The sequence below is a fragment of the Vulpes lagopus genome, chromosome 15, assembly GCF_018345385.1.
Source record: "Vulpes lagopus strain Blue_001 chromosome 15, ASM1834538v1, whole genome shotgun sequence".
NCBI lineage: Eukaryota > Metazoa > Chordata > Mammalia > Carnivora > Canidae > Vulpes > Vulpes lagopus.
Window position 1 is genome coordinate 23,506,282 of NC_054838.1, and position 21,272 is coordinate 23,527,553.

Sequence of the window (21,272 nt, forward strand, 5' to 3'; positions counted from 1 at the left end):
AAATGCTTGTTAAGTGTTTTTCAAGTGTTTGTGTATACTCCCATTTAAGCATCTCCATCTCCAGGTGGGGTGCTGATTTGTCATCATACTTATTGTATTGGAGAGAATTCTGTTCAATTCCTGTAGTACTCACTGAGTACTTAGTCTAAGTTCAGTTCTGTCCTATTTTTCTTGAAAGATACAATGCAGTGTATTCTCCTTGGCTCTGTGGGATCTTCCAAGTTTATGGGTTGGGAGTAAGATAGACAGAAGCAGACCAGGACTAGGGTGAAGCAAACAATGCACTTTCAAGGTCATGTATATAGAGAATCAGTACCTGACAATGAGTGCCACCTTAAATTTTGAGCCTTAGGTCCCTTGCTTATCTCCACCTTAATCCTTAATCCTGGTCCTGGCCTTAAGAAGCAGTTACATTGGGGCACCTGGGTGGCTCAGTCAGTTAGGTGTCTAACTCTTGGTTTTGGCTCAAGTCATGATCTCTGGGTCCTGGAATCAGGCCCCACATTGTGCTCTGTGCTCAGCAGGGAGTATGCTTATCCCTCCCTCCCTCCTTTCCCCCTTGCCCTACCTGTGCAAGCATGCACGCTCTCTCTCAAATAAATAAATAAATCTTTAAAAGAAAGAAAGAAATGTGGTCCTTAATTGTCTGCTTAGATACTGCCCAGATGGGCATTTTCATTTCTTTTTTTTTTTTTTTTTTAAGATTTTATTTATTCATGAGAGACACAAAGAGAGAGGTAGAGACATAGGCAGAGGGAGAAGCAGGCTCCTCGCAGGGAGCCTGATATGGGACTGTAGCCTGATGTGGGACTCAATTCGGGGACCAGTATCACGCCCTGAGCAGAAGGCAGACACTCCACTGCTGAGCCACCCAGGTGTTCCAGCATTTTCATTTCTTGTATCCACCTGTCCTGGGATATTCTGGGACTTCTGTCATTCTAGGAAGATGAAGGCCTGAGTTTGGACACATGAATACATTCTATGAGGCATTGTGTAAAGTAGGAAAAGGGAGGAGGTGGTTGACTTCATTATCCTGATTGGCTGGGTGAAGGCTTGAGATACCCTCCTCCCCCCCTTTTTTTTTTCCATGAGAGACACATATAGGCAGAAGGAGAAGCAGGCTCCCTACAAGGAGCCTGTTGTGGGACTCATTCCCAGGACTCTGGGATCATGACCTGAGCCAAAGGCAGATGTTCAACCACTGAGCCACCCAGGTGCCCCTCCCCCCCTTTAAATAACTTGGCTGGGACATATAAAAATCAGAAAGTCCTTCTTAAATAGTGATGGGAGTACACAGTATACACACATAAAGGGTGCTTGGTAAATATGTGCTGATTTGACTCAGTAGGAGAGTTCTGCCCATTTTACTTCAAACATTCTGTGTAAAGTACTTTTCTGAACTTATCATAGGAACATTGGGAAATTGAGCCTTGAACATCATTAGTACTAAAGGAATATTTGTTAGTTGATTCGTTTGACTGAGGCCTTGTCTCTTTTCTCTACATCAAGAAACATTTTCAGCTCAGGTCAATGTGATGTTTTTGACTTATGTACTGACATTTGGTTATGCTTTTGTATGGCTATAAGGAAGTAGAAGACTTGAGTCCTGAACTCAAAGAGTTTAGTATAGAGCAGTTTAGTACAGAGTAGTTTTCAATTGGAGGCAATTTTCATCCCACAGGGGAGATTTTACAATGTCTGTAGACTTTGTTGCTTCTGTGGAGATAGATGCTTTTGGCATCTAGCGGGTAGAGGCCAGGGATGCTGCTAAAATATCCTACAATGTACAGAGAGCTCCTCATCCCAGCAAAGAATTATCCAGCCCCAAATATCCCTAGTGCCAAGATTGAGCAGCCCTGCTAACAAGACTAACAGAACCAGAACTTTGAAATTGGAAGATCATACTGCTAGTAGCAGAGCAGGGAGTAAAACTTAGTTTTCCCTAGCCTAATGTTCTGCCTGTTGCCAGGGGGCCATTTAGAGTCAAAGACATATGATAGAATATATATATATTTTTTTTAGAATATTTTATCTAGCTTCATCTCCCACTAATCCTAATTCATACTTTTTGCTCTAGCCATACTCACTTATTCATATGTGGTACAACTTTATTCCTTTATGTTAGTCCCTTTGCATGGAACACATTTCTCTCATTTCTTCATCTGGATAATATTTCACAGCTCCTCCAGGAAGTCTTTGCCAGTCTATAACACTGCAAATTGGATCAGAAGCCACTTCTTTATTTTTCCATAGCTAGTCCTCAGTATATAACAAAGACATTTTCTGTATGTATGTGTGATTTCTCAACTAGGCTGTGAACATCTTAGGAGTTAGGTTTACTCTCCTGTCCTTATTGCTTAGCACAGATATGCAATGTACTGTCAGTCATAGACTTGAGACTAAGTGGTTAGAGAACAGAGAGATCGGTAGGAAGTAGAGTATCGGGGAAGGCTTCAATAAAGATTGTGACAGTTGAAGATTCTCATAATTCCTTGAAGATAATGATGAATATATGAGCACCTTCTGTTGGGCAGGCACAGTTCTAAGACATTGATCGATTTTTTTGGTGTTTTTTTTCTACAGGTTGATATGTCAGACCTCTCCCCAGAGGAGCAATGGAGGTAAGTATGACAGTGTGGGCACCTCAGGCTGGGAGCTGTAAATTAATCCTTCTAAAAGAGTTGTATATCTACCCTTTTGCTTCCTTGTCTGTGGGGAGGCAGTGACTCTTGACCAGTAGGAGAGGTCATTTGGGATCTTTTCCAGTACTTGGGTCACTCCTGGCTGGCTCCTTCAGTTCTGGGGAGTAAGTAGGTAATTGCACCAAACTATTTATCTGAATTTGAATACTACTAGTTCTGCCATTTCCTATTTATGCTATCTTGGGCAAGTTACTTGATTGCTTACTACCTTAGTTTCCCCAGTTTGCACAATGAAGATTATAGTAGTACCTACACCTTATAGAGTTGTTGTGAGGATTAATATATGTGAAATTCTTGGAACAATACCTGGCATGTGGTAAGCTCCCAGTAAGTGTTACTTGCTTTGCATATGACTATCATCATTATTAACATCATCATTATCCATGAAACAGAGCAGAGAGCTCTGGCTGGAAAATGGGAATAGCATCTTCTGATCTCAACTCTACTACTAACTTGCTTTGTAACTTGAGTGAGTCAACAGATACTTTATTATCCTGATTACTTATTGTAGAGCTTTCAGAGTGCTTCAGCCCCACAAGCTTCACAGAGTAGCTGACCAATGAGTTGAAATCAGCCACGTAAACTTTATTAGTAGTCCAAAAAACCCCTTCAATTAGATTATAAAAATAGAGAATGGCAAAGATACCAACTTATATGACAAACCCAGCAAGATTTTAGAAAACTTTAAGTTTAATATGCACCAGTTGTGTACTTCAGCTATCAAAACATTCCAAAATTTGGAAGATGTTCATAGAAATATGCTATCTGCTTAGGGAGATACGGTGCCACTGACCTCTGCTTCACTGAGTCCATACTGATTTTGTTGTAAATGCTGCATATTAAGAAGATCTTCAGCTGCATATTGAGAAATCTTCAGCTAGATAACATCTAGAAGAAGGCAGCCAGGATTAATGGTTTTCATATTATGTTATATGAATGGCATTTAAAAGATCTAGAACTGTTAGCTTAAAAGGGCACAGAAGAGTGATGGTAGGAAGAGGATTATTTTTGGTTTTGTTTTTTAAAAATAAGATCATGATAAATCTTTGAAAGAGCAACAATGGGAAAGAAGAGTGAATATGTCCTTTGTCGTTCCAGAGCATAAGGTTAGGTCCAGGAGATTAAAGCTATAGAAAGATAGATTTTGTTTTGTCATTAGAGACATCATTAATAATTGTAGTATACTGAGACGTAGTGAGCTCCTACCCTTAAAGTGCTGGAATTTTATTCCTTCATAAGCACACTTGAGTACCTACATTGTGCCAGATACATGGTTTTCTAATTACTTTAAGAGGTGTATGTTCTGGGATGTCTGGGCAGCTCAGTGGTTAAAGCGCCTGCCTTCAGCTCAGGGCATGATCCAAGAGTCCTGGGATTGAGTCCCACGTTGGGCTCCCTGCATGGAGCCTGCTTCTCCCTCTCTGTGTCTCTGCCTCTCTCTGTGTCTCTCATGAATAAATAAATAAAATCTTAAAAAAAAAAAAAGAGGCATATGTTCTTAGCCAGTGGAAGTATTCAAACAAAGATTGTAAAAACAAAAAACAAAAAAACAAAGATTGTAAAGATGTTTGCATTGGGTGGGAACCTGAACTAGGAGTTGTTCTCTAGTCTTTTCTCCATATTTCTTTGATTTTTTTTTTTTTTTATTGTATACATCCATTCAGTCACATGCTGTCTAAGAATAAGAAATTTATCTGTTATCTTTATAACTCTTCACAGTCATTAGGCTTTTAAAGTGTCCTTTGCCCTTTTAGTTTAGTTTATCCTTACAACAGCCCTCTGAGGGAGACAGCCAAGATATGGACTACTTGTGACAGATGAGGAAATTGTGGTGTAGAGATGTGAATTTTCTTGGCCAAGGTCACATGGATGTCTGAACCTAAGTTTCTGACTCCTACATATTATCTTTTTGTAATATTCTCCCACCCTGGATGAGTTTATATAAAATGAATCCTTAGAAAAAAAAAAAAAATGAATCCTTAGGTGCTGTGGCTGGCTGCTGACATTTGGCTGCCAATCCCTGCCACCATGTTTCCTCCCTAATATTTTATTGTAAAAAAATCTCAGAAAAATTGAAAAAATTATAAACACCTTTATGTCCACTACCTAGATTCTACAATTAGCTTTTTGCTATATTTGCTTTATCATTAATCTGTAATTCATCCCACTGGGCTCTTCTTGCGTAGTCTGTCATTGCCATTGGGTATTCTACGAAGATAGCATTTATGTTGTCCTTTCCTTCTCTCCCTAATACCCCCGTGTATAGAGAATTTCCATAAAAGATCCTGACTACAGGCTATATTTATATTTAGTTTTCTAACTTCTTCCTCGTTTCTCTCTGTTAGCTAACTCTGACTCTATTCTGAGAGGTAGATACTGGCCAAGGGAATCATTTGTTGCCAGTCCTCTGGACCAGAGAATGCCAACCTTAGGTTAAATAAGAGTTTCCAGCTGTACTCTTCCTTAAGCCCTTGAGGAGACTATTTACCTGTGGATGCTGATGGCAAAGACACTGTTGGATTAGTATAAGGTTAAAGCAGTCTAGATTTTTCAGGCTTTAGTCTTCAGGATCCCTGGTCCTGACAGACAGGATAGGACAAACAAAGCAAGATTTTAACCTTTGAATTAGTACACGTCTGCAATAGTACTTCTTTATTGGTGTCATAAATATTATTGACTAAGAGTATGAGACTTTATGGTTATCCCCTTCTCTTTGAGTTACTTTCTCCTTCTAGTGACAGGTTGAAATAGGGCTGAAATGGGCAATGACAGCAGGCTTCTCCTGGGTCCTGTTTCCTATAGGACACGTGTCAGCTGTTTTTGCTCTTGAGGATGGGCAGCAAACAACCCATCTTTAATAGCTGAGCTCCTGACTGGGGCCTACAGAGTCCCTGTTACATCCCCAAGTGCCTGTTCTCCCAGGTGAGTGTTTTCCTAGCCCCTAATTTGTACAGTACCCTGCAGCTGCAAAGCATAAGAATATGTTCTGAGTTATGGACTGGTAGGATATCTCTGGAAAGCACTGCCCTTTTATCAGCACTTCTTTCCTGACCTGCCTCACCTCATCTGTTTGGCTTTCAGGGTTGAACACGCACGCATGCATGCCAAGCACCGCGGCCACGAAGCCATGCACGCTGAAATGGTCCTCATCCTCATCGCTACTTTGGTGGTGGCCCAGCTACTCCTGGTGCAGTGGAAACAGAGGCACCCCCGCTCCTACAATGTAAGCCACTGCCTCTCACTTCTTTTTCTGACACTTATCAAAAGAGACCCTTCCTAAGTATTCTAGGGTCCAGCCTAACCCAGGCTGCATATAGGCAGGGAACAGACAATGATAAACATTATGTATGAATAGTGAATAGTGTATGGTGGGCGTGTGTTTAAGAGACACATAATTCATTTGGTGAAAATACAGATAGAACCTGAGACTACTTTCATGGCCAGAAAAGTAGATCTTCCCTTTTAAACATTTTGGGACCGATCCATGAAGGAGATGTTCTATGTGAAACAAAAATTGACAGAATTGAAGAGGAATAGACAGTTCTTTAATAATGGTTGCAGAGTTCAGTACTTGACTTTCACTAATGGATAGAACAACCAGATAGGATATCAATAGTTAATAAAGGACTTGAGCAACATTATAAGCCAGTTAGAACTAACAGACACTCAGGACATATACTACCCTCAATAATAGCAGAATACATAGTTTTTTCCAGTGTACATGGACCATTTTCCAGAAAAGAACATATGTTAGGCCACAAAACAAGGGTTATTGATTTGAGAAGATTAAAATCATAGATTCAAGCATTCTGGATTAGGTCATGACAGGTGTAGTATACTGGATTTTTTTTGCGACTATTTTCTTAGAAGTTTTTAACCTTTACAAAAATAACCCTTTAACATAAACTTGGCAAACTTCTATGTGATAATACTTTGTATAGAATATACAAGCATATATATAATAGTAACAATAGCTAACATTTATTAAATTCTCACTCTGCCAGTCACTGTACTAAGTACCTCACAAGTGGGGACTTAGCTAATACTTGTAATAATTCAGTAAGGTAATGTTTTCTCCAATTATAAATGAGGAACTGAGACAGGAAAACTAATTTGCTCCAGTGATAAAACTATTATTTGAATCCAGACAGTTGTACTCCAGAGTTTTTAATCTTAATCCCTAAGTGGTTCTTTTTCTCTAGTATATGCTTTTTCAGACCTCTGGTAATATGGTCAGACATGCCCAGGGGTCTGTAGCCCACATGATGTGAACTGCTGCATTATTTCATTTAATCCTCCTGATTACCAGTGAGGTAAATACCAGGAACAAACAGGCCCAGGGAGTTGGAGTCGTGAAAGGAATACTAATAGAGTCAGAATTTGAACCCAGGTCTTCTGTTTCATATTTCATAATTTCTGTTGTACATATATTACTCCTGGAAAGGGTTTTCCATCAAGGGAACTGAGAGATAACCTGGAGCATAGGAGGAAGAGAGGATAATCTTTGCCCTTGAGCAGATACAAGTTCTGAACATAACTGGCTTATAGCCAGCTCAAGTGTTGCTATGCACCACAAATAGAGACATCTGTACCTTCCGGTCACAGTGCACTGATGGACCACATTACACCAAGACTTTTTTTTTTTTTTAGATTTTAATTTATTCATAGAGAGACAGAGAGAGAATGAGAGGCAGAGACACAGGCAGAGGGAGAAGCAGGCTCCATGCAGAGAGCCTGACCTGGGACTCAATCCAGGGTCTCTAGGATCATGCCCTGGGCTGCAGGCGGCACTAAACTGCTGCGCCACCGGGGCTGCCCTACAACAAGACTTTTTTTTTTTTTTTTTAAAGATTTTATTTATTTATTCTTGAGAGATAGAAGGAGAGACAGAGCCAGAGACACAGGCAGAGACAGAGCCAGAGACACAGGCAGAGGGAGAAGCAGGCTCCATGCACCGGGAGCCCGACGTGGGATTCGATCCCGGGTCTCCAGGATCGCGCCCTGGGCCAAAGGCAGGCACCAAACCGCTGCGCCACCCAGGGATCCCACAACAAGACTTTTTGAACTGGAGACCATACAGCAGGCTAAGCCACCTGAGGTGGGGCTTCACGTCTGGACCCTGGTCATGCTTTGCCCTGTTATCTGAGATAAGTCACTTGTTTGTCAGTGTGTTAATATAGTGCATACTCTCTAGAATGGGGATAACCAAGAATGTTGAATAGAGCCTGGAAAAATAAGACCACTCATAAACCAAGTGTAGAGTGAGAGCCCCCTTGGTATTTCTATGCTGGTATTTAGAGATAATCTTAATATATAATGTTGAGTAATCTGCAAAGATTCTTAAAAACCTCTAAAGGAAGTAAGGCTACATGTATGTACTACAGTGGTTTTCAATAAGTATTTTTAAAGAAACTGTGGAATCCTTTCTTCAAATAATATCTTAAGGAAAAATCCAGTATGGAAAATAATTAAAGAGGCTGCTTTGATTGATAGAGAGCTGGGTAACCCTAACTCCTCTGCTTCTCAGGAACATGTAGGAATTATCAGAATGTTAGAAAACCCAGTGATAATGTCATTCATTTGTTAATCCTTAATAAGAAATGTGACTAACTTAATGCAGTCAGTTATATAAGGAACACGCATAATTATCTCATTACTTTACTGCCATACCCTGTAAACATTATGTTGAACTTCGCTGGTGAGCAGACATGCTAACATTATAAAATATCTTGTACTGAGAAACTTAAACCCTTATCTTGCAAAAATTGAAAAAGAAAATCTATAATATCTGCTTTATGCTGCTGTTATACAGTGATGATCTAGATTGGTTTTTAAAAAACTTTTATTAATTTGTGTACAATGAATATTTTTACTGCTTTAATTTAAATACTAACTTTGGAAGAAGAAAAGCTGCCCAAGATGCACAGACACAGTAACCTCTCCTACCCTTTTTCAAGCTTATCAGAAGTTGGAGCTGTTTGCCTTGTAAACAGTATAATACGATGGAGGCAGCCCAATCTGACTTGATTAGTCAGCTGTCTCACTTTGTAGCTATATGACTCTCTGAGCCTGTTTTTCTTATCTCTAGGTTGGGGTGGTATCTACCTCATGAGTTGTGAAGATTATGTAAGATTCTATGGCAAAGTGTTTTGTAAACTCTAAAACTCCTGTTGGTAACCACTGTTGCTCACTCTCCTGAGAGAAAAAGCTCAAGACATAAAAATGTTTTTAGATACTATGTAGAAGAAGAATAGAATTTTATTTTTTATTGAGAACAATTTCACATAAAGAAATTCACTATTCTGTGGGTCACCTGAATGGTGCAGTTGGTTAAGCGGCCAATTCTCCGTTTCAGCTCAGGTCATGATCCTGAGGTACTGAGATCAAGCCCCACGTCAGGCTCTGCTCTTCAGTACAGAGTCTGTTTCAGATTCTCTCTCCTTCTCCTTCTGTCCCTCCCGCTCATGCTCTCTCTCTTTCTCTCAAGTAAATTAAAAAAAAAAAAAACTTAAAAAAAATCACTATTCTAACCATTTTTTATTTATTTTATTATTTTTATTTATTTATGATAGTCACACACACACACACACACAGAGAGAGAGAGAGAGACATAGGCAGAGGGAGAAGCAGGCTCCATGCACTGGGAGCCCAATGTGGGATTCGATCCTGGGTCTCCCGGATCGCACCCTGGGCCAAAGGCAGGCGCCAAACCGCTGCGCCACCCAGGGATCCCCTCTAACCATTTTAATGTATATAATTCAGTGGCTTTTAGCACACCCAGCGTTTTGTAGCCATCGCCACTATTTAGTTCTAGAACATTTTCATTACCCCAAAAGGAGACCCTATACCCATTAAGAAGTCATTCCCTATTTTCCCCTCCCACCAGGCCCTGGTAATATCTGATCTGTTTTCTATGTATTTGCCTATTCTGGATATTCATATAAATGAAATTATACAATATGTAGCCTTTTGTCTGCCTTCTTTCACATAGCATGGGGTTTTCAAGGTTCAACAGTGTTGTACTATCAGTACTTTATTTTATTCCTTTTTGTGGCTGAATATTTTGTTGTATAGATTTGCCACATTTTGTTCATCCTTTCATCAGTTGATGGGCATTTGGGTTGTTTCCTCCCTTTGGCTATTGTGAATAGTGCTGCTGTGAACATTCATTATAAACTTTTATTTGAACACCTGTATTTAGTTCTTGGGTATGCCCTGGAGTAGAACTGTTTAACTTTTTGAGAACAATCTTCTATAGTAGCTGTTCCATTTAACATAGTAACCCTCAATGCTTTGGGTTCCAGTTTCTCCACATTCTCACCAACACTTGTTCTTTTTGTTTTCTTTCCTTTTTCTTCCTCTTTCTCTCTCTCTCTCTCTCTCTCTTTTATGCTTTTTTTAAAAAAAAATTTTATTTATTTATGATAGTCACAGAGAGAGAGAGAGAAAGAGAGAGAGAGAGGCAGAGACACAGGCAGAGGGAGAAGCAGGCTCCATGCACCGGGAGCCCGATGTGGGATTCAATCCCAGGTCTCCAGGATCGTGCCCTGGGCCAAAGGCAGGCGCCAAACCGCTGTGCCACCCAGGGATCCCTCTCTCTCTCTCTTTAAATATAGTCACCCTCGTGGGCATGAAGTAGTATCTCACTGTGGTTTGGTTTGTATTTCCCTTATGACTCATGATGTTGAGGATCTTTTAATATGTTTATTGGCCACACGTATATCTTACATGGAGGAATCTCTTGTCTATTTTTTAATTCTTTTTGTTTGTTTGTTTTTTCTCTTTTTTGTTGTTGTAAGAGTTCTTTATATAGTCTGGATACTGGACCATTATTAGATATATAATTTATAAATATTTTCTCCCATTTTGTGGGTTGCCTTTTTACCTTCTTGATAGTATCCTTTGATGCATAAACATTTTATTTTTTTATATTTTTTATTTTCTTAAACAATTTATTTATTTATTTTTTTATGATAGTAACAGAGAGAGGTGCAGAGACACAGGCAGAGGGAGAAGCAGGCTCCATGCACCGGGAGCCCGATATGGGATTCAATCCCAGGTCTCCAGGATCGCGCCCTGGGCCAAAGGCAGGCGCCAAACCGCTGCGCCACCCAGGGATCCCGATGCATAAACATTTTAATGGATCAGTTATTTAATTAATTAGGTTCTTTGTAAGAAATTTAGAATACCAATTTGTGAGGATAAACTCCATTTATGAGAGAAAACACAGAGCAGAGGTAGCCCTGAAGCTGAGGAACCGCTTTGATTTTTGGCAGAATTTTCGAGTCCACAGCTTTCTGATCAACCTTGTGCTGCTCTTTAATCTCATATTTCTCTCTATGTCAAAGATCTCACTTTCCTGGTATCTGGGTTTATGCAACTGCTGACTTCTTGAAGTAAGCATCAGTGAGATGTTTTGGGATATTCACACTGCTGATAGCAATTTTGGTGAAGGTGGCAATGGCAGATTTTTTTTTTTTTAAAGATTTTATTTATTTGTTCATGAGAGACACACAGAGACAGAGAGAGAGGGGCAGGTTCCATGCAAGGAGCCTGACATGGGACTCGATCCCAGGTCTCCAGGATCAGGCCCTGGGCCGAAGATGGTGCTAAACCGCTGAGCCACCGGGGCTGCCCGCAATGGCAGATTTTTGGTGTGTTCTATGCAGAGGAACTCTGAAGGACAGAGAAGTGGTTTACAAGTAGCAAACCACTGCTCAGCTGCTTCAGGAACACTACCCTCTTACCCCTGCGGTGCCCAGTAAGGGTGATCAGAATGGTCTCAGGTGTGATACTAGCTCACAGTTTTCATATGCTGACTGAAAGGTTTTTTGCCGTGTCTCAACAGCTTTTAAGGCACATCTTCACTAGGATAATACCTAAGCACGTGTGAAGTTTAACCACTCAAGTACCACATTCTTGTCACCACCAGCTGATTTTGTGACAGTAGCAAGAACCTTTTTTTCAACTCTGGATTTAGCGGCTGAATACTTCCTCTTGTACATGGCCTTTTTTGGGATACATAGCTCATCAGGTATAGCTACCAGTTCCTCTGACTAGGACATGGTTTTGACTACAGCGAGGCTTCTTAATCTTGCCACCAGCATCAGCCTTCTTGGCTTCACATTTCTTCTCCTTAGTACCTGGCTTCTCAGATTTTTTACTCATCTTGCAAGATAGTGTACATGTTAACTGATACATTTATCTATTGCATTATGATTGCCATTATAACATCACACCTCCATCACATCATATAATTATCCTTTTTTAGTGGTTAGAATAATTAAGGTCTAGTCTCTTAGCAAGTTTAATGATTAGACTACAGTATTGTCCGTATGCATTATACTTTGCAATAGATCTCCATGGTTTATTTACTACTTGTTTCAAGTTTGCATCCTTAAACCTATTATTCTTTTGTTCTTTGTGCTTTCAGTGTTATATCTAAGAATCTGTTGCCAAATCCAAGACTGTTAAGCTTTATCTCTGTGTGTTCTTTGAATGGTTTTATATTTTTAGCTCTTACTTACATGTCTTTGGTCTATTTTGAGTTACTTATTGTAAATGGTGTGAAGTAAGGGTCTAACTTCATTTTTTGGATGTGAATATTGAGTTACCTTAGCACCATTTTTGAAGAGAATGCTTTTTCCATTGAATGGTCTTGTTACTTTTATTAAAAAAAAAAAAAGTAATTGACCATAGATGGATGCATTTATTTTTGTACTCTCATTTCTATTCTATTTAACTATATGTCTATGTTTATGTCTATACCACACTTTTTAAAAAATTTATTTTGTAAAAAAAATTTTTTTATTTTGTAATTTTATTTCCAGTATAGCTAATATACAATGTTACATTAGTTTCAGTTGTAAAATATAATGATTCAGCAATTCTATACATTACTCAGGGCTTATCACAGTAAGTATACCATCAATCCCCTTCACCTATTTCACTCTTTGCCCCCACCCACCTCCCCTCTGGTAACCATCAGTTTATTCTCTAAAATTAAGAGTCTATTTTTTGTTTGTCTCTTTTTTTTCTTGTTCATTTGTTTTGTTTCTTAAAGTATACATGAGGGAAATCATATAGTGTTTGTCTTTCTCAGACTGACATATTTCACTTAGCATTACACACTAGATTCATCCATGTTATTACAAATGGCAAGATCCCATTCTTTTTTGTTTTATTATTTTTTTATTATTATTTTTTCCATTCTTTTTTTTATGATTGAATAATATTCGTGTGTGTGTGTGTGTGTGTGTGTGTGTGTGTGTACCACATCATCATTATTCATTCATTGATTAAAACTTGGGCTGCTTGCATAATTTGGCTATTGTAAATAATACTGCAATAAACATAGGTGTATATATCTTTCCATTTAAGGTTTTTGTGTTCTTTGGGTAAATTACCCAGGAATGGAATTACTGGATCATACAGTAATTTTATTTTTAATTTTTTGAGGAACTTCTGTATTATTTTCTGCAGTGACTATACCATTTTGCATTCCCATAGTACACAAGGGTTCCTTTTTTTCCCACATCTTGACCATTTGTTGTTTCTTGTGTTTTTGATTTTAGCCATTCTGACAGGTATAAAGTCATACCTCATAATAGTTTTGATTTGCATTTCCCTGATGGTGAGTGATGTTGAGCATCTTTTCCATGTGTCTGTTGCCATCAGTATATCTTTGGAGAAATATCTGTTCATGTCTTCTGCCCACTTTTAATTGGATTAATTGGGGTTTTTTGGTGTTGAGTTGTATAAATTCGTTATGTGCTTTGGATACTGACCATTTATTGGCTATGTTTTTAGCAAACATCTTCTCCCATATCTTCCCATTCAGGAGGTTGTCTTTTAGTTTTGTTGATTATTTCCTTTGCTGTGCAGAAGCTTTTTATTTTGTTATAATCCCAGTAGTTTAATTTTGCTCTCATTTCTCTTGCCTCAGGAGACAGACATATCTAGAAAATGCTTCTATGACTGATGTCAGAGAAATTTTTGCTTGTGCTCTCTTTTAGGATTTTTATGGTTTTAGGTCTCACATTTAGATCCTTAATCCATTTTGAGTTTATTTTGAATTTGTTGAGATGTGTCTTGTGGCCTACTGGGTGGTCTCTCCTGGAGAGACTATTCTGAATATATCTGTTTGATTCATGTCGTCCATTGTGTCATTCAAAGCCACTGTTTCCTTGTGTCCTTGTTGATTTTCTGTTTGGATGATCTATCCATTGATGTAAGTGGAGTATTAAATTCTCTTACTATTATTGTATCATTGTCAGTTACTTCCTTTAAGTGTGTTATTAGCTGTTTATGTATTTAGGTACTCCCAGTTGGGTGTATAAATATTTACAATTGTTACAGCTTCTTGTTGGATTGTCTCCTTTATGATTATATATAGTGTCCTTCTTTATCTCTTGTTACAGTCTTTGCTTTAAAGTCTACTTTGTCTGGTACAAGTATTGCTATGCTGGCTTTCTTTTCACTACCATTTGCCATCCCCTCACTTTCATTTTGTATGTGTCTTTAGGTCTGAAATGTGTCTCTTATAGGCAGCATATAGATGAATCTTGCTTTTTTTATCCATTTTGTCACCCATTATGTCTTTTGAATGGAGTGTTCAACCCATTTACATTCAAAGTAATTATTGATAGGGGTTGCCTATCCATCTGGCTCAGTTGGAGGAGTGTGCGACTCTTGATCTCAGGGTTGTAAATTTAAGCCCCATGTTAGGTACAGATATTGCTTACATAAATTTATTTTAAAATGTCTGATAAGGGCAGCCCCGGTGGCACAGCGGTTTAGTGCCGCCTGCAGCCCGGGGTGTGATCCTGGAGACCCAGGATCGAGGCTCCTGCATGGAGCCTGCTTCTCCCTCTGCCTCTCTCTCTCTCTCTCTCTCTCTCTCTCTGAATAAATAAATAAATAAACAAACAAATAAATAAATCTTAAAAAAAATAAAATGTCTTATAAAAATACCCTAAAGTAATCACTAATTGATATGTACTTATTTCCATTTGTTACTCGTTTTATGGTTGTTTTTTATAGTTCCTCTCTGTTCCTTTCTTCTCTTGCTTTTTGTCAATCTAATAGAGTAAACATATCTAAATTATTAACTACTTTTTTAAATTATTAGATTAGTGATTAAGCATGTTTTCATGCTTTCTAGGCATTTGGTTTCTTCTATCGGTTGTTTATATTCTTGACTAGTTTTTATATTTGATATGTCAATTTCCTTAAAATTTTTATTTAAGTATGGTTGATACAGAATGTTATATAATTTTCAGGTGTTCAACATAGTGATTCAACAATTCCATACATTATACAGTGCTCACTATAAGTCTATTTATCATCTGTCGCCATACATTATTATAGTCTTATTAACTGTATTCCCTGTGCTGTAGTTTTTAGTCTCCTGACTGAAAGTTTGTATCTCTTAATTCCTTTCACCTGTTTTCTCCTGAAAGTTTGTATCTCTTAATTCCCTTCACCTATTTTCTCCTGAAAGTTTGTATCTCTTAATTCCCCTCATCTATTTTGCCCATTCCCCTATCCTTCTCCCCTCTGGCCAACTACCTGTTTATCTCTGTATTTATGAATCTGTTCCTTTTTTGTTTGTTCATTTGTTTTGGTGTTGTTTTTTTAATTCCACATACAAGTGAAGTTATATGGTATTTGTCTTTCTCTACCTGACTTACTTCATTTAGCATGATACGCTCTAGGTTCATCCCTGTTGTCACAAATGGCAAGATCTCATTGTTTTTTATGGCTGCATAATATCACACACACATACCACATCTTCATTCATCTATCACTAGACATTTAGGTTCCCTCCATGTCTTAACTATTGTAAATAATGCTGCAATAAACATAGAGATTGCACATATCTTTTCAAATTATTGGTTTCTTTTGGCAGGGGGTGGTAAATTAACCAATAGTGGAATTACCAAATCATATGGTATTTCTTTTTTAAATTTTTTGAGGAACTTCCACCATATTTTCCACAGCAGCTGTACCAATTTACAGTACGTGAGGCTTCCCTTTTCTTCACATCCTAGCCAACAGTTGTTACTTCCTTTTTTTTGATACTAGCCATTCTATGTGAGGTCATAACTCACTATAGTTTTGATTTGCATTTCCCTGATGGCCAGTGGTTGAGCATCTTTTCATGTACTTGTTGGCCATCTGTATGTCTTCTTTGGAAAATTGTCTATTCAGGTCCTCTGCCCTTTTTTTTTTTTAATTTTTTTTTTTTTTTTTTTTAAGATTTATTTGAGAGAGAGAGAGACTGTGTAAATGTGCAAGAGCAGGGCGAGGAGCAGAGGGAAAGAGAGAGGGGAAGCAGACTCCCAGAAGTGCAGGAAGCCCTGCACAGTGCTCAGTCCCAGGACTCTGAGATCACAACTGGAGCCAAAACCAAGAGTCAGATGCTCAACTTACTGAGCCACCCAGGCACCCCTCCTCTGCCTGTTTTTATTCAGATTCCTTCGTTATTGTTTTTTGGTGTGGGACTATATAGGTTCTTTATATATCTTGAATTAACCCCTTATCAGACACATCATTTGCAGATATCTTCCCCATTCAGTTTCAGTTTGATCTTGGAGTTTTGCATATGCATCCTAGAAGAATATACCAGAATTTCCATAACAGCATTATTTGTAATAGCAAAAACTTAAAAATGACTCAATACTGAAATACAGGTGAATGGATAAGTTAATTGTGATGTATTCATGCAATGGAATATTACAGAACTTATAAAACCATACATATTACATGAAATATATAAAATAACACAAAACATAATTAACTCTAGTTACAAGTAATGGTAAGGATGAATCTTAGCAAATTAATATTAAGTGTAAAAGATTCAGAAGATTTCTCATAACTTGATGCCTTTCATAGAAAGTTAAAAACAGGGATCCCTGGGTGGCGCAGCGGTTTGGCGCCTGCCTTTGGCCCAGGGCGCGATCCTGGAGACCTGGGATCAAGTCCCACGTCGGGCTCCCGGTGCATGGAGCCTGCTTCTCCCTCTGCCTGTGTCTCTGCCTCTCTCTCTCTCTCTCTCTCTCTATCATGAGTTTAAAAAAAAAAAAAAAAAGAAAAGAAAGTTAAAAACAAAACTGGAAAAAAATGAAAAAAAACCAAAACTGATATATTTTAAAAGTATGTATATGTGTAATACAACTGTATTCTAAGCAGCAAGGAATGATAAAATCAAGGTTGATAGGTGGATGGAAGGGTGATGTTGGATGGAAGATTGGAGGATAGAATAGAGAAGAGCACATAGCTAGATTGAAGTAGTTTTAGATGTTCCACTTTTATGTTGGGTGGTAAGTTCAGTAGTTATCATATTATTAAAAAATAATTAACTTAAAAAGGAAGGAATTTTGTCATATGCTTCAACATGACGATCCTTTAGGGCATGATGCGAAATGAAATAAGCCAGTCACAAAATGACCAATGCTTCTATTTGTCTTCCACTCGTAAGAGGTACCTACCATGTAGTCACATTCATAGAGGCAGAGAATAGAATGGTGGTTCTAGGAGCTGGGGCAGAGCAGGAAATAGGGAGTTGTAGTTTAATAATCATAGAATTTTCTCAGTTTTGTACGATGAAAAGGTTCTGGAGATCTATTACAAAACAATGGTAATACTACTTAGCACTACTGAAGCATACATTTAAAAGTGATTAAGATGGTAAATTTTATGAGTTTTTACCAGAATCAAAAGTAATTTTTAAAAATTAAAAGTTGCCCATGCATGACTATTGATGAGAATATTCATTACAGATTTTGATTAACTCATTTTTCCCCCTCTACTTGAAGTTCAAAAATAAAAGCAAGAAAGAAAGCAATTCCCAAGACACTGACTTGCCTTTCCAAATAGTAAGACTTACCATAAGAATAGACAAATAGACCAGTAGAACAGACTAAAGATCTCAGAAACAGATCCCTGTATAATGGGAACTTAATATGTAATAAAAGTGTAGGGGAGCCTGGGTGGCTCAGTCAGTTATCTGATTCTTGGTTTCAGCTCAGGTTATGATCTCAGGGTTGTGAGATTGAGCCCTGTGTCAGGCTCCAGGCTCCGTGCAGAGTCTGAGACTCTCTCTTTCACCCTCCCACTTTTTTTTTCTCTCTCTCTCAAATAAATAAATCAGTCCTTTTTTAAAAAGACAATAAGGGGTGCCTTGGTGGCTCAGTTGGTTAAGCATCTACCTTCAGTTCAAGTGGGATAAAGCCCCACATCTAGCTCCCTACTCCTCAGGGAGCCTGCTTCTCCCTCACTCTCTGCTATTCCCCCTGCTTGTGCTCTCTGGCGTCTCTCTCTCTCTTAAATAAATAAATAATCTTTTAAAAAAGACAGTAGGGATCCCTGGGTGGCGCAGCGGTTTGGCGCCTGCCTTTGGCCCAGGGCGCGATCCTGGAGACCCGGGATCGAATCCCACGTCGGGCTCCTGGTGCATGGAGCCTGCTTCTCCCTCTGCCTATGTCTCTGCCTTCCTCTCTCTCCATGACTATCATAAATAAATAAAAATTTTTTTAAAAAAATAAATAAAATAAAAAAGACAGTAAAGTGTAACCACCAATAAGTGAAGAAAATACTCATTGTTAAGTAGATTGTATTGAGAAAACTCAGAAATTTATGGAGAAATTAAAGGTAGATTTCTATATCACACTGCATACAAAGGGGACTGAGGGTAGATTAAAGATCTAATTACAGAAAGCAAAACTATATAGTTAGTAAAAATTATGTGGACAAATAAAAATTTTTGAATTTGATGAATTTGATTATATTAACATTAAGGGGATGGGATTGGGTGGCTCAGTCGGTTAAGTGTCTGACTTGAGTTTGGCTTGAGTTAAGGTCTCAGGGTTGTAGGATCAAGCCCCGTATCAGACTCCATGCTGGGCGTGGAGTCTACGTGTGATTCTTTCTCTCCTTCTCTGCCCTTCCCAATCCCCTCTGTCCCTCGCTAGATAGATAGATAGATAGATAGATAGATAGATAGATAGATAGATAGATAGATAATAGATTGATTAAGGGGGTATCTATAAAGGGTATCATAGGCAAAGCTAACTGATAGCATAATAGGAGATGAGTAATGATTAAAACTGGTAGTAATTGGTATCTAGACTAACAAACTAGATATGTCCAACTGCTGGCAGAGATCAGGGGCTTTGGGAACTTTTGTGTTTTTGGTAGGTACGAAGATGGGGCAGGTATTATGGAGAGCAACATGGTACTATTCAGTCAGATGGAATATATACATATCTTGTGACATATCCTAAAGGGATATGTGAGAAGGTGTTGATTTAAATGTTAATTACAGTAGTTAATTGAAGAGATGGAGGCAGTCTGGGTATTTGTCTCTGAATAAATAGGTAAAATGTGGTGGATGCATATTGTGATTCTGTACTCCAGTTAAAAGAAACCCATTAGGTTTACCCGTAACAACTTGTGAATCTTAAAAGCAGAATACTGAGTGGGAAAAGTAACAAACAGAAAGACACAGTGCCAGCTGATAAATCAAAATACATGCACAGGGATCCCTGGGTGGCTCAGCGGTTCAGCGCCTGCCTTTGGCCCAGGGCTTGATCCTGGAGTTCCGAGATCGAGTTCCGCGTTAGGCTCCCGTCATGGAGCCTGCTTCTCCCTCTGCCTGTGTCTCTGCCTCTCTCTCTCTCTCTCACTCATGAATAAATAAATAAATAAATAAAATCTTTAAAAAAACAAAATACATGCACAAAAAAAAAATACAGTTTGTAAGAACAAACACAAAAGAAAATATACATATTAACACATTAAATGTCTATGGAGTGAAGAATGGGAGTAAAAAAGAATCAAAGCAAAACAGCTCCCCAGAGAATGTTGTGTAAAGAAGAGACACTGGGATTATTGTCAAGTAGTAGAAACATGAACTGTTTGAGATTCGCTATCAGAGCTTTCAAAAAAATGCTTCTTATGGGCATGCTGAGAAGTGATGGAATTAATTGATAAGGCTCTGTTTCTTTCAAACTGAATGAAATTTTCTGTTCTTCACTAGGGCGAGTTGGCAACCCAGCCTTTCAGTGGGCACACATGACCCCTGAGTGGAAAAACACAAGCTCTATTCTCCTAGACTAGGTCTTTCGATTAGGGAGACTATTCACATTTTGGGCCAGATGATTCTTTATTTTCATGAGGGACTGTCATGTACATTGTACAATGTTTTAGCAGCATGCCTGGCTTCTACCTACTAGCATCTCGTCTCCTGATCATGACAAACCAAAAATGTCTCCAGACTTCATCAAATGTCCCCTGGGGAAGAAATTCACCCCTTATGAGAAGCACTGCCATGGAGCAACATGGATGTTGCCAGCCATTAGACTGATTGTGGTTTCACTGTGAAAAGTATCAAATATTTTTTTTTTTTGTGGTTTAGGAATTCAAGTCCATCCTTCACATTAGAAGAAGAACTTCATCTAAATTAATTGCTATTTAAAAGGTCCTACTGTTTTCTGTATTTAAATTTTAGGGTACCGTTCTATTCAGGAACAGCAACAGTAGTAATACTACCTTAAGCTGCTTATGGTTGGATTTTGTTGATATTTTAAAAGGTACTTTTCTCATCTGATATTTTGGAATCTCACAACAGCTTTATATGATAGGATAAGAATATACCTCCACTTTTCAGGTTAGTAAACCAAAGTGCAAAATCTTGAAGAGATTTGCTGGGAGCACATGACCATTAAATTGGGGAGCTGGACATAAAACCAAAATCTGATTCTTTTTTTTTTTTTAAGATTTTATTTATTTATTCATGAGAGACACAGACTGAGAGAGAGAGGCAGAGACACAGGCAGAGGGAGTCGCAGGCTCCACGGAGGGAGCCTGATGTGGGACTCGATCCTGGGACTCCAGGATCACGCCCTGGGCTGAAGGCGGGAACTAACCCACTGAGCCACCCAGGGATCCCCCTCAAAATCTGATTCTTGATTAAGTACTCTTGTCATATGAGTACTCAGCCATTTTCCTAGAGCCAAAAGCTCTAGGAAATTGTCAGTTTCTGCCATGGTCATTTCTGTTTTTAATTCCCCTGATTTTTCCTTTTTTTTTTTTAGATTTTTATTCATCCATTTGACAGAGAAAACAAGAAGGGGGAGAGGCAGAGGGAGGGAGAGGGAGAAAGCAGACTCCTGGCTGAGCAGGGAGCCCAGTGCAGGGCTCGATCCCAGGACCTTGGGCTCATGACCTGAGCTGAAGGCAGACGTTTAACCAACTGAGCCAGCCTGAGTTTTCCTTTTTTAGTGACTTTTGCCCAGGTCCATCCTTCCCCACCCCTTGAATGTCTACATCATATTGCCACCTCAGCCTTTCCAGGGTTATCACAAACTCAAAAGTGAATGGTGCCAGGGAGGCGGGACCTGGGAGACAGATCTGGATTGGAAACCTAAGCCCAGCCTCAGCTTGCTTTTTGCCTTCTCTGTCACTCAGTTTTCATCATCTGTTTTTGAGTCTAATATTACTCACTCCCTAGCTCCCGCAGGGATGTCAGGGGAAGGAGTAAGTTTTTGCCTGGAAAAGTATCTATAC

At 38.8% G+C, this 21,272-nt stretch overlaps 1 protein-coding gene and 1 pseudogene across 1 annotated transcript in view; one reads left to right on the forward strand and one right to left on the reverse strand.

Annotated features, from left to right (window-relative positions):
- Positions 1-21,272, forward strand: part of RNF121 (ring finger protein 121) — an 84,793-nt gene that overhangs the window by 29,581 nt on the left and 33,940 nt on the right. The window contains exons 2-3 of the mRNA XM_041730119.1: positions 2,584-2,621; positions 5,784-5,925. Coding sequence (XP_041586053.1) covers positions 2,584-2,621; positions 5,784-5,925 — 180 coding nt within the window. The remainder of the gene's footprint in view (positions 1-2,583; positions 2,622-5,783; positions 5,926-21,272) is intronic.
- On the reverse strand, positions 10,883-12,291 carry LOC121476286 (annotated as a pseudogene).